The following is a 12,713-nucleotide window of genomic DNA, read 5'->3' as shown; positions in this document are numbered from 1 at the left end:
TTTTTGAGGTGCATCTCGTCTTCTGCGCCACGGACACACAAAACATCTAAATAAGACCATTTGTGACTCTGACCGACATGATCCTCCAACCCATCCCATATTTTACTCAAGATGTCAAATGGATGTCCCAGATAACATTGGTCCCTTTGGTCCCTCGACTAAAAACGAGTCTAGACTAGGCTTGGGCTTCCTAGTTTCCACCACATCTTTACTTCTCGTTTCCTTTCTTTTTCACCACTGTATCCCACTTTTAATCTCACTCTCTGTGTTCTCATCTCTACCCGACATGCCATCAGCAGAACATCCGCGTCCACCATCTTTCTCTGCTTCTTTTAGTGCTCTATCTGTGCACGTGCCTGGTTTTACCCATAATGCACTTCACTTAATTAACATCATAAAGGCATGAATGACACGACCCACATTTTCAGGACATAAACATCTCAATCAAGGTGCTAAACCATGCCTTAAGTTACACATTCCAATGTTACCAATTATCCATCCCGGGACAATCAAATAGGTTCGCATGGACCACAACACAGTTTAAACACTGCACTCTCTGTTTACCAGTCACAACATGAATACATTCTCTACAATTACAAGGGAAACCAAAGTAGGTATTTTTAGACTCTGTAGCTTAAATTGAGTGTTTTAATTGTTAAACACAGAAGTTTGTCTCACGGTTAGTTGCAGGTGGTCTCACAAACAGAGACTGATAGGAAGAGAGCAAGAGATACTCTATCCATTAAATCACTCCTCCCCACCTCTCCTTCGGTAGGCACAAGAGAGGTTTAAGGGAGGTCTATCGAATCCCCGTGTGTGAATGTGTGTGTGTGAGCGTGTGTGACAGACACAGAGACCACAGAGATGCCGTTTTTCTAATGGAATGAAGAGATGATGCATATCAGGAGAGTGTATGTGTTCTGTGAGTGTGTGTTGTATGTCATTTGTGACTCCATAAACACACAAACTCACTTAAAAACCAACCAGAACCAATCAGAGATGACTTTCTCTTTGTCAGTCAAGGAGCCGCTACAATCCTCCCTGCAGTCATGTAACAGAAGAGCTTTAATGAGTAGCTTATGTTATCACACTGTTTTATTGGGGGATGGAGAGGGAGAGATGAAGAGAAAGAGGGAGATGGTGAGAGAGCGGGGGGTGAGGTAAAAATGATGCAGAGAGAGATCCTCACAGATGTTATCTGAGACATGACTTTCTGTGTTCCTTCCTTTCATCTCTCTGTGTTTGATTGAGTACCATGCGGCGTCTGCTAGATGAAGCCTCAGCCTCTCTGCTTCTCATGGCTCTTTAAAGAAAACAAGCTCAGAGTAGCCTTACCGAGTCCTGTTGTAAGCTGTGTTACACCATGCTGATATTTTGTTTGGGAATTCAAGTTTGTGTAACATGTTTCATTAGATTACCACATCCCAGCCTGTAAGTCATTTAACCACATCTTCACAAGGCTTTCCTCTGTGAGAGCTTGGAGTGTGAGAGGGTGCATCTCAAATGGTGCCCTATTCCCTATATAGTGCACTGTTTTTTTTACCAGGGCCCATGGTGACTCCATGGCGGCCCAAACTGTTGCATATACCCTGACTCTGCGTGCAATGAACGCAAGAGAAGTGACACAATTTCCCTAGTTTAATATTGCCTGCTAACATTAATTTATTTTCACTAAATATGCAGGCTTAAAAAAATATACTTCTATGTATTGATTTTAAGAATGGCATTGATGTTTATGGTTAGGTTATTTTTTTATTATTGCGCTTTTGTTAAATCATCACCCTTTTGGCAAAGTGTTTTTTAATTTTTTTTATTATTTTCCCCCTTTATTTAACCAGGTAGGCTAGTTGAGAACAAGTTCTCATTTACAACTGTGACCTGGCCAAGATAAAGCAAAGCAGTTCGACACATACAACAACACAGAGTTACACATGGAATAAACAAACATACAATCAATAATACAGTAGAAAAGTCTATATACAGCATGTGCAAGGATAAGGATAGGATAAGAGAGGTAAGGCAATAAATAGGCCATGGTGGTGAAGTAATTACAATATAGCAATTAAACACTGGAATGGTAGAATGTGCAGAAGATGACTGTGCATGTAGAGATACCGGGGTGCAAAGGAGCAAGATAAATAAATAACTACAGTATGGGGATGAGGTAGATTAGATGAGCTATGTACAGGTGCAGTGATCTGTGAACTGCTCGGACAGCTGGTGCTTAAAGCTAGTGAGGGAGGTAAGAGTCTCCAGCTTCAGTGATTTTTGCAGTTCGTTCCAGTCATTGGCAGCAGAGAACTGGAAGGAGAGGCAGCCAAAGGAAGAATTGGCTTTGGGGGTGACCAGTGAGATATACCTGCTGGAGCGCGTGCTACGGGTGGGTGCTGCTATGGTGACCAGTGAGCTGAGATAAGGCGGGGCTTTACCTAGCAGGGATTTGTAGATGACTTGGAGCCAGTGGGTTTGGTGAAGAGTATGAAGCGAGGGCCAGCCAACAAGAGCATACAGGTCGCAGTAGTGGGTAGTATATGGGTCTTTGGTGGCAAAACGGATGGCACTGTGATAGACTGCATCCAATTTGTTTTGGAGGCTATTTTGTAGATGACATCGCCGAAGTCGAGGATCAGTAGGATGGTCAGTTTTACAAGGGTATGTTTGGCAGCATGAGTGAAGGATGCTTTGTTGCGAAATAGGATGCAGATTCTAGATTTAATTTTGGATTGGAGATGTTTAATGTGAGTCTGTAAGGAGAGTTTACAGTCTAACCAGACACCTAGGTATTTGTAGTTGTCCACATATTCTAAGTCAGAACCGTCCAGAGTAGTGATGCTGGACGGGCGGGCAGGTGCGGGAAGCGATCGGTTGAAGAGCATACATTTAGTTTTACTTGTATTTAAGAGCAGTTGGAGGCCACGAAAGGAGAGTTGTATGGCATTGAAGCTCGTCTGGAGGTTAGTTTATACAATGTCCAAAGAAGGGCCAGAGGTATACAGAATTGTGTTGTCTGCGTAGAGGTGGATCAAAGAATCACCAGCAGCAAGAGCAACATCATTGATGTATACAGAGAAAAGAGTCGGCCCAAGAATTGAACCCTGTGGCACGCCCATAGAGACTGCCAGAGATCTGGACAACAGGCCCTCCGATTTGACACACTGAACTCTATCAGAGAAGTAGTTGGTGAACCAAGCCAGGCAATCATTTGAGAAACCAAGGCTGTTGAGTCTGCCAATAAGAATGTTGTGATTGACAGAGTCGAAAGCCTTAGCCAGGTCGATGAATACGGCTTCACAGTAATGTCTCTTATCGATGGCGGTTATGATATCGTTTAGGACCGTGAGCGTGGCTGAGGTGCACCCATGACCAGCTCTGAAACCAGATTGCATAGCAGAGAAGGTATGTGATTTGATGATAAATTAACAGGCACCACATTGAATATTTGCAACACAGGACAAGCTAGTTAAACTAGTAATATCATCAACCATGTGTAGTTTAACTAGTGATTATGTTAAGATTGATTGTTTTTTATAAGATAAGTTTAATGCTAGCTAGCAACTTACCTTGGTTCCTTGCTGCACTTATGTAACAGGTGGTCAGCCTGCCATGCAGTCTCCTCAAGGAATGCAACATAATCGGCCATAATCAGCATCCAAAAAGGCCGATTACCAATTGTTATGAAAACTTGAAATCGGCCCTAATTAATCGGCCATGCCGATACACCTCTAGTGTATACATTCCCCACTTTGTATATCAGAGAGGAGTAAAACATGAAAGAGGCAAAGTGAAGGCTCTAGTTTCTGCAAGGCTGCAGAGCGTGCAGGTGACATGCAGATACATTGATGTCTGTTGTGGACAAATGTGGATGTACAGTATGTAGATGACATCTCAACACCTTTTCAGAACCCATAGGCCTATGTGTTATACATTGGGTGCTGTATTGCTGATAGTTACTGTATACAAGTACACACGTTGTATGCATTGATGTGAATATGGATAGCCCAGCTATAGCAGAGCTATTTCTAGGTCTCTCCAGAGATGTTAAATTGGGTTCAAGTCCGGGCTCTGGCTGGGCTATTAATGGACATTCAGAGACTTGTCCAGAAGTCACTCCTGTGTTGTCTTGGTTGTGTGCTTAGGGTCGTTGTCCAGTTGGAAGGTGAAGCTTCCCGAGTTTGAAGTCCTGAGTGCTCTGGAGCAGGTTTTCATCAAGGATCTCTCTGTACTTTGCTCCATTCATCTTTCCCTCGACATTGACTCGTCTCCCAGTCCCTGCTGCTGAAAAACATCCCCACAGCATGCTTCCACCACCATGCTTCACCTTAGGGATGGTGCCAGTTTCCCCCCAGACGTGATGCTTGGCATTCAGGCCAAAGTGTTCAATCTTGGTTTCATCAGACCAGAGAATCTTGTTTCTTATGGTATGAGAGTCCTTAGGTGCCTTTTGGCAAACTCCAAGCTGGCAGTCATGTGCCTTTTAACTGAGTTGTGGCTTCCGTCTGGCCACTCTACCATAAAGGCCTGCTTAGTGGAGTGCTGCAGAGATGGTTGTCCTTCTGGAAGGTTCTCCCATCTCCACAGAGGCACTCTCGAGCTTTGTCAGAGTGACCATCGGGTTCTTGGTCACCTCTCCTCCCCCGATTGCTCAGTTTGGCCTGGCAGCCAGCTCTAGGAAGAGTCTTGATGGTTCCAAACTTCTTCCATTTAAGAATGACGGAGGCCACTGTGTTCTTGGGGACCTTCAATGCTGCAGAAATATTTTGCTACCCTTCCCCAGATCTGTGCCTCGACACAATCCTGTCTCTGAGCTCTACAGACAATTCCTTCAACCTCATGGCTTGGTTTTTGCTCTGACATGCACTGTAAACTGTGGGACCTTATATAGACAGGTGTGTGCCTTCCCAAATCATGTCTAATCAATTTCATTTACCACAGGTGGACTCCAATCAAGTTGTAGAAACATCTCAAGGATGATCAATGGAAACAGGATGCACCTGAGCTCAATGTCCAGTCTCATAGCAGAGAGTCTAAATACTTATGTAAACAAGGTAGTTATGTTTATTATTATTTGTCATACATTTGCAAAAATGTCTTAACATATTTTAGCTTTGAAGGTTAAGGATTTATTTTAGAATAAGGCTGCAACGTAACAAAAAGTGTAAAAAGAGAAGTGGTCTGAATACTTTCCGAATGCATTGTATGTATGTACTTGTCACATTGGTATGAAGAGATTCTGGAGTAAGGCCTCGGGGAAGAAGACCAAACAAATACTATACAAAAACACAGGATTGAAACCCAAACAAAAGAGCGAGGAGTACCTTGAATAAATAACACACGCACACAATGATTAACACATGGGACGAAACCCGTAATCATCTGCACGATCCACAAGGGCACGAAAGCCAAAACACACAGCACAGGTACTTACACGCACCAACGGACATACAATAATCGGCCGCCCAATGGAAACCAAAGGGCACATATATGCAAATACAATCAGTGGGAATAGAGGACAGGTGTGCGTAATGAAAGTTCCGGAGGGATCCGTGACAGTACTATATATGTTTTAATACAGTACACGTGTGTTGTATAGATTAATGTCTATAGATTAATAAGTGGCTAAGTGCTGCAGCATTCAGGTTTATCCTCTCGCTCTCTCTCCTTCTCCTCTCTCTCCTTCTCTTCTCTCTCTCTCCTCTCTCTCTCCTTCTCTGACCTCCAGTAGAGTCATGACCAGCTATAACTCACCTCATTATGGCCCTAATGGACCTCGTCAGCAACACGCTGTTACAGAGATACATCTCTCCCTTTCTCTCTCCCTTTCTCTCTTTCTTTCTCTCTCTCTCTTTTTGACCTCCAGTAGAGTCCTGTCCTGCTATAACTCACCACATTATGGCCCTAATGGACCTCATCAGCAACACGCTGTTACAGAGATATGTCTCCATCTTCTTTCTCTCTCTATTCTTGCACTTTTCCATGCACTGTACCTGTCTCCCTGCATTCGTTTGCTAACCCTCCTTGTTTTCTCTGTCTCTCTATTATATGCATATGAGACTGTCAGTGGCATGTATGTAAATGACTGAGTGTGTGTGTGTGTGTGTCTGTGTGTATTCCTGTGAATGATGTGAACAGCAGTGCTTGGCTGTGCAATGGGGCGAGATGTTTGAATCCCAAACCAACATGTACTGTAGACTACGTCTGCTTGTCTCTATCTGTATTCTATACAGTCCTCTATGAACCAACCCATAACCGTGGCTATATACTTAGAAAAAAACCTGAAAGGGTTCTTCAGTTGTCCCCAAAAGAGAACCCTTTGAAGAACCCTTTTTTGTTGCAGGTAGAACCCTTTTGGGTTTCATGTAAAACCCCTTCCAAAGAGGGTTCTACATTTAACCCAAAAGGGTTCTACATTTAACCCAAAAGTGTTCTACATTTAACCCAAAAGAGTTCCACATTTAACCCAAAAGGGTTCTACCTAGAACCAAAAATGGTTCTACCTGGGGCCAAAAAGGGTTCTCCTATGGGGACAGCCGAATAACCCTTTTGGAACCCTTTTTAGGACTGTGAACATTTCTGTATCCTTTTCTTCCTCGCGTATGAAGAGAACACATTTAGGTCATGCATCTGTTTAGCCGTAGCTCTGAACAAACCCACTTTTAGGATCAATTAAGGAACAGTCTGTTCTGGTGCCAGTTGGCCCTAGACTAACACAACTGTGATTCCTGTGTGTTTAATGTCCCTCGTCCTTAACTGACCAGTGGTGTAGCTTCTCTCCCCTGGCCTCAGCTTTAATGCTGGATCTTAATAGGATCAGTGGGAGAGAGGGAGGAAAGGATGAGAGAAGAGAGAAGAGAGAAGAGATAAGAGGATGAGAGCTGGGCCAGCAAACACATTATCTTAATCACCACTGACCCCCTCCCTCCCAGCTAACTGACTGAGGGAATAATAGCTACAGAAGAGACATTTTCTCTCCCTAACATGCACGCTGACTTGTTTCCTTGCTGTACCCCAGGGTCCCTACAGGGGGAGCACCAGCGCAGACTGTACAAGGAGCTGATGGCCAACTACAATCGTCTGGAGAGACCAGTGATCAACGACTCCTCTCCTCTTCTGGTGGAGCTGGGAATGACTCTGTTGCAGATCATAGATGTGGTGAGGGAGGGAGTGTGTGTGTGTGTGTGAGGGGGGCGGGGGGGGCATCACTGTGCTAGCTACTTGTTTATGTGTGTGGAGCAATGGCGTTCGTTGCCATTTAAGATGAGGTAGGATGTAGGATGATCATTTTTTGAATGAGCATGGCCTTATTTCTATTACAGCATATTGGATGACTTCCATTCATATTCCATTCACCCAGCTCAATGTAACATGGATAGGGTTAGGATACTACATGATGCTAGAATTAGCCCTATACCCATCATGAGGTTGCTACAACCTAGACTACGAATTCAAATGTATAACGTAGGTGCACAAGGTCGGGAGAATTTTGAGTAATCAAGGTGACAGACAGTGACACATTCAATACCGCCTTGCACATTCTTTCCTGCATCTAGCCGATCAAGAGTGTAATCATTAGTCCAACAGAGAGTTTCTATTGGACAAATTCAGGTATGTTTATCACTGTTTAATTCCGTTTTCTTCCATTTAAGAAATGTTTTTCAACAGAATCAGCGCAATAAATACATCCCTGATCACACGCAAACAAGAGTTCACTTTCATACCAGACACATACTGTACAAACTGCTCGTTGTATATATATTTCCTTCTCACATCTATCTACGTTCTCTCCTCTCACCTTTTCCCTTTGCTTGTGGACTTCAGTGCACAACACATCAGGCGAGAAAACCTTTCCAAGCCAAACCTTCATATCATGACAAGGCCTACAGACTTGTCATGTCATAGTCAACATAGCTACTAGAATTAACATGTTATTAAACCCGCTACAATCATGCAGTAGACTGTAGTCAGCAGCAATCAGTTTAGCAGTTACACCAGTGGGCCCCGGGGGCAATAAATTAATAAAAACAAAAGCTTACATTTACTTGGAAGAATTCCAGTGTTGGTTAGTCATAGCCAGTTAGCTAACATAGCATCCCTCTCTGTTGGTTAGTCATAGCCAGTTAGCTAACATAGCATCCCTCTCTGTTGGTTAGTCATAGCCAGTTAGCTAACATAGCACCCCTCTCTGTTGGTTAGTCATAGCCAGTTAGCTAACATAGCACCCCTCTCTGTTGGTTAGTCATAGCCAGTTAGCTAACATAGCATCCCTCTCTGTTGGTTAGTCATAGCCAGTTAGCTAACATAGCACCCCTCTCTGTTGGTTAGTCATAGCCAGTTAGCTAACATAGCACCCCTCTCTGTTGGTTAGTCATAGCCAGTTAGCTAACATAGCATCCCTCTCTGTTGGTTAGTCATAGCCAGTTAGCTAACATAGCACCCCTCTCTGTTGGTTAGTCATAGCCAGTTAGCTAACATAGCACCCCTCTCTGTTGGTTAGTCATAGCCAGTTAGCTAACATAGCACCCCTCTCTGTTGGTTAGTCATAGCCAGTTAGCTAACATAGCATCCCTCTCTGTTTGACCCACGTGTTTGAGTAGGCTAAACTATACAAAAATATAACATGCAACATGCAACAATTTCAAAGATTTGAGTTACAGTTAATATAAGGAAATCAGTCAATGTAAATAAATTCATTAGGCCCCAGTCTATGGGTTTCCCATGACTGGGCAGGGGTGCAGCCATGAGTGGGCCTGGAAGGGCATAGGCCCACCCACAGGCCCACTCACTTGGGAGTCAGCGATCCCGCAGGTGAAGAAGCCGAATGTGGAGATCCTGGGCTGGCTAGTGTGGTTACACGTGGTCTGCGGTTGTGATGCCAGTTGGACATTCTGCCAAATTATTTTAAATGATGTTGGCTTATGATAGAGAAATTAACATTCAATTATCTGGCAACAGCTCTGGTGGATATTCCTGCAGTCAGCATTCCAATTGCACGCTCCCTTAAAACCTGAGACATCGGTGGCATTGTGTGACAAAACTGCACATTTTAGAGTGGCCTTTTACTGTCCCCAGCACATTGTGCACCTGTGTAATAATGATCATGCTGTTTAATCAGCTTCATGATATGTCACACCTGTCAGGTGGATGGATTAACTTGACAAAGGATAAAATGCTCACTAACAGGGATGTAAACATATTTGTGCACAAAATCTTTTATTTCAGCTCATGAAACATGTGACCACCACTTTACATGTTGTGTTTATATTTTTTTTCAGTAATAGCTAGCATCATTTTACGCTAGTTAAGTAAGTAAAAGTGAGAAAAAATATATACTACGAAATATAGTTAGCTCTCTCTCTCTTGCTTCTCCTTAATTTTGGAAGAAATTAATTTGTTCAAAACTGTTCAACTATTGTCTTTCTCTCTCTCTTTGAGTCAACTACTCATCACATTTTATGCACTACAGTGCTAGCTAGCTTTAGCTTATGCTTTCAGTACTAGATTCATTCTCTGATCCGTTAATTGGGTGCACAATATGTCAGTTCATGCTACAAGAGCTCTGATAGGTTGTCCTCCGGAAGTTGTCATAATTACTGTGTAAGTCTATGGAAGGGGGTGAGGATCATAAGCCTCCTAGGTTTTGTGTTGAAGTTATTCTACCCAGAGGAGGACTAGCCTACAGAGTGCTGCTGAGGCTACTGTAGACCTGTGGTCACGATCACTGTCTTCAAACTCCCTGTCCAAGATGAGCCAAGGCGCAGCGTGCATATAATTCCACATATTTTAATAAAGTGAAACTTTCACAAAAAAAACAGGTAAACAGAAACCGAACGTGACGCAACCGTGGCGCACAAACACACACAGAAAATACATATTTACCCACAACATTAGTTGGGAAAAAGGCTGCCTAAGTATGATTCCCATTCAGAGACAACGACAGACAGCTGCCTCTGATTGGGAACCACACTCGGCCAAAAACAAAGAAATAGAAAACATAGAATGGCCACCCAAATCACACCCTGACCTAACCAAATAGAGAAATAAAACGTCTCTCTAAGGTCAGGGCGTTTTAATCAATTATTTGGTGATGTGAATATATTTAGTATAGTAGATAGTTTAAAGGTTGTGTTTTTCTATTTTTCTTTTTCTGAAAACCTCTGAGGAGGATGGTCCTCCTCTTCCTCCTCTGAGGAGCCTCCACTGGTGTGGAGGTGTATGTTGATGAAACCACGACTGATAAACACGCTTTATAAGAGAGATTTTGAAGCTTTGAACATTGTCTGTTGAGAGTTTGTGTGTGTGTGTGTGTGTGTGTGTGTGTGTGTGTGTGTGTGTGTGTGTGTGTGTGTGTGTGTGTGTGAGTGCGTGCGTGCACGTAGAGGGGACATGTACAGTTGCAGGTATGTCTGTCTGAGTTTAGGTGACGTGTCTGTTGACTTGTAGAGGTAATACACTCCTGCTGTTTGGCTCCTGTTATATAAGACTCCCAGACAGACAGACACACACACACACACACACAGAACACAGTTTCTGATTAGCAACAGTTGCTGCTGCTGTGGTTTTGGAGCTGTTTTGGTGGCTGGATAGCCTCCATGGAGTGAGTGAGTGTGTGTTTGCGCGTGCGCGCGCGCGTGTGTGTGTGTGCGCACTGTGCAGAGAAACACTGATGGAATATTGCTGTAATATACTGCATATTCATTTTTATTTATTTATTTATTTTACCTTTATTTAACCAGGTAGGCAAGTTGAGAACAAGTTCTCATTTACAATTGCGACCTGGCCAAGATAAAGCAAAGCAGTTCGACAGATAAAACGACACAGAGTTACACATGGAGTAAAAACAAACATACAGTCAATAATGCAGTATAAACAAGTCTATATACAATGTGAGCAAATGAGGTGAGAAGGGAGGTAAAGGCAAAAAAAGGCCATGATGGCAAAGTAAATACAATATAGCAAGTAAAATACTGGAATGGTAGTTTTGCAATGGAAGAATGTGCAAAGTAGAAATAAAAAAATAATGGGGTGCAAAGGAGCAAAATAAATAAATAAATAAAAATTAAATACAGTTGGGAAAGAGGTAGTTGTTTGGGCTAAATTTTAGGTGGGCTATGTACAGGTGCAGTAATCTGTGAGCTGCTCTGACAGTTGGTGCTTAAAGCTAGTGAGGGAGATAAGTGTTTCCAGTTTCAGAGATTTTTGTAGTTCGTTCCAGTCATTGGCAGCAGAGAACTGGAAGGAGAGGCGGCCAAAGAAAGAATTGGTCTTGGGGGTGACTAGAGAGATATACCTGCTGGAGCGTGTGCTACAGGTGGGAGATGCTATGGTGACCAGCGAGCTGAGATAAGGGGGGACTTTACCTAGCAGGGTCTTGTAGATGACATGGAGCCAGTGGGTTTGGCGACGAGTATGAAGCGAGGGCCAGCCAACGAGAGCGTACAGGTCGCAATGGTGGGTAGTATATGGGGCTTTGGTGATAAAACGGATTGCACTGTGATAGACTGCATCCAATTTGTTGAGTAGGGTATTGGAGGCTATTTTGTAAATGACATCGCCAAAGTCGAGGATTGGTAGGATGGTCAGTTTTACAAGGGTATGTTTGGCAGCATGAGTGAAGGATGCTTTGTTGCGAAATAGGAAGCCAATTCTAGATTTAACTTTGGATTGGAGATGTTTGATATGGGTCTGGAAGGAGAGTTTACAGTCTAACCAGACACCTAAGTATTTGTAGTTGTCCACGTATTCTAAGTCAGAGCCGTCCAGAGTAGTGATGTTGGACAGGCGGGTAGGTGCAGGTAGCGATCGGTTGAAGAGCATGCATTTAGTTTTACTTGTATTTAAGAGCAATTGGAGGCCACGGAAGGAGAGTTGTATGGCATTGAAGCTTGCCTGGAGGGTTGTTAACACAGTGTCCAAAGAAGGGCCGGAAGTATACAGAATGGTGTCGTCTGCGTAGAGGTGGATCAGGGACTCACCAGCAGCAAGAGCGACCTCATTGATGTATACAGAGAAGAGAGTCGGTCCAAGAATTGAACCCTGTGGCACCCCCATAGAGACTGCCAGAGGTCCGGACAGCAGACCCTCCGACTTGACACACTGAACTCTATCAGAGAAGTAGTTGGTGAACCAGGCGAGGCAATCATTTGAGAAACCAAGGCTGTCGAGTCTGCCGATGAGGATATGGTGATTGACAGAGTCGAAAGCCTTGGCCAGATCAATGAATACGGCTGCACAGTAATGTTTCTTATCGATGGCGGTTAAGATATCGTTTAGGACCTTGAGCGTGGCTGAGGCGCACCCATGACCAGCTCTGAAACCAGATTGCATAGCAGAGAAGGTATGGTGAGATTCGAAATGGTCAGTAATCTGTTTGTTGACTTGGCTTTCGAAGACCTTAGAAAGGCACGGTAGGATAGATATAGGTCTGTAGCAGTTTGGGTCAAGAGTGTCCCCCCCTTTGAAGAGGGGGATGACCGCAGCTGCTTTCCAATCTTTGGGAATCTCAGACGACACGAAAGAGAGGTTGAACAGGCTAGTAATAGGGGTGGCAACAATTTCGGCAGATAATTTTAGAAAGAAAGGGTCCAGATTGTCTAGCCCGGCTGATTTGTAGGGGTCCAGATTTTGCAGCTCTTTCAGAACATCAGCTGAATGGATTTGGGAGAAGGAGAAATGGGGAAGGCTTGGGCGAGTTGCTGTTGGGGGTGCAGTGCTGTTGT

General features: G+C 43.7%; 1 protein-coding gene across 1 annotated transcript in view; it reads left to right on the top strand.

The window, feature by feature from the left end:
• Positions 1–12,713, top strand: part of LOC109910153 (neuronal acetylcholine receptor subunit alpha-7-like) — a 72,528-nt gene that overhangs the window by 16,717 nt on the left and 43,098 nt on the right. The window contains exon 2 of the mRNA XM_031798429.1: positions 7,010–7,149. Within this exon, the coding sequence (XP_031654289.1) occupies positions 7,010–7,149 (140 nt within the window). The remainder of the gene's footprint in view (positions 1–7,009; positions 7,150–12,713) is intronic.

The sequence above is a fragment of the Oncorhynchus kisutch genome, linkage group LG19, assembly GCF_002021735.2.
Source record: "Oncorhynchus kisutch isolate 150728-3 linkage group LG19, Okis_V2, whole genome shotgun sequence".
NCBI lineage: Eukaryota > Metazoa > Chordata > Actinopteri > Salmoniformes > Salmonidae > Oncorhynchus > Oncorhynchus kisutch.
The sequence above is the reverse complement of the archived record's forward strand: the minus strand, read 5'-3'. Positions and strand labels throughout refer to the sequence as shown.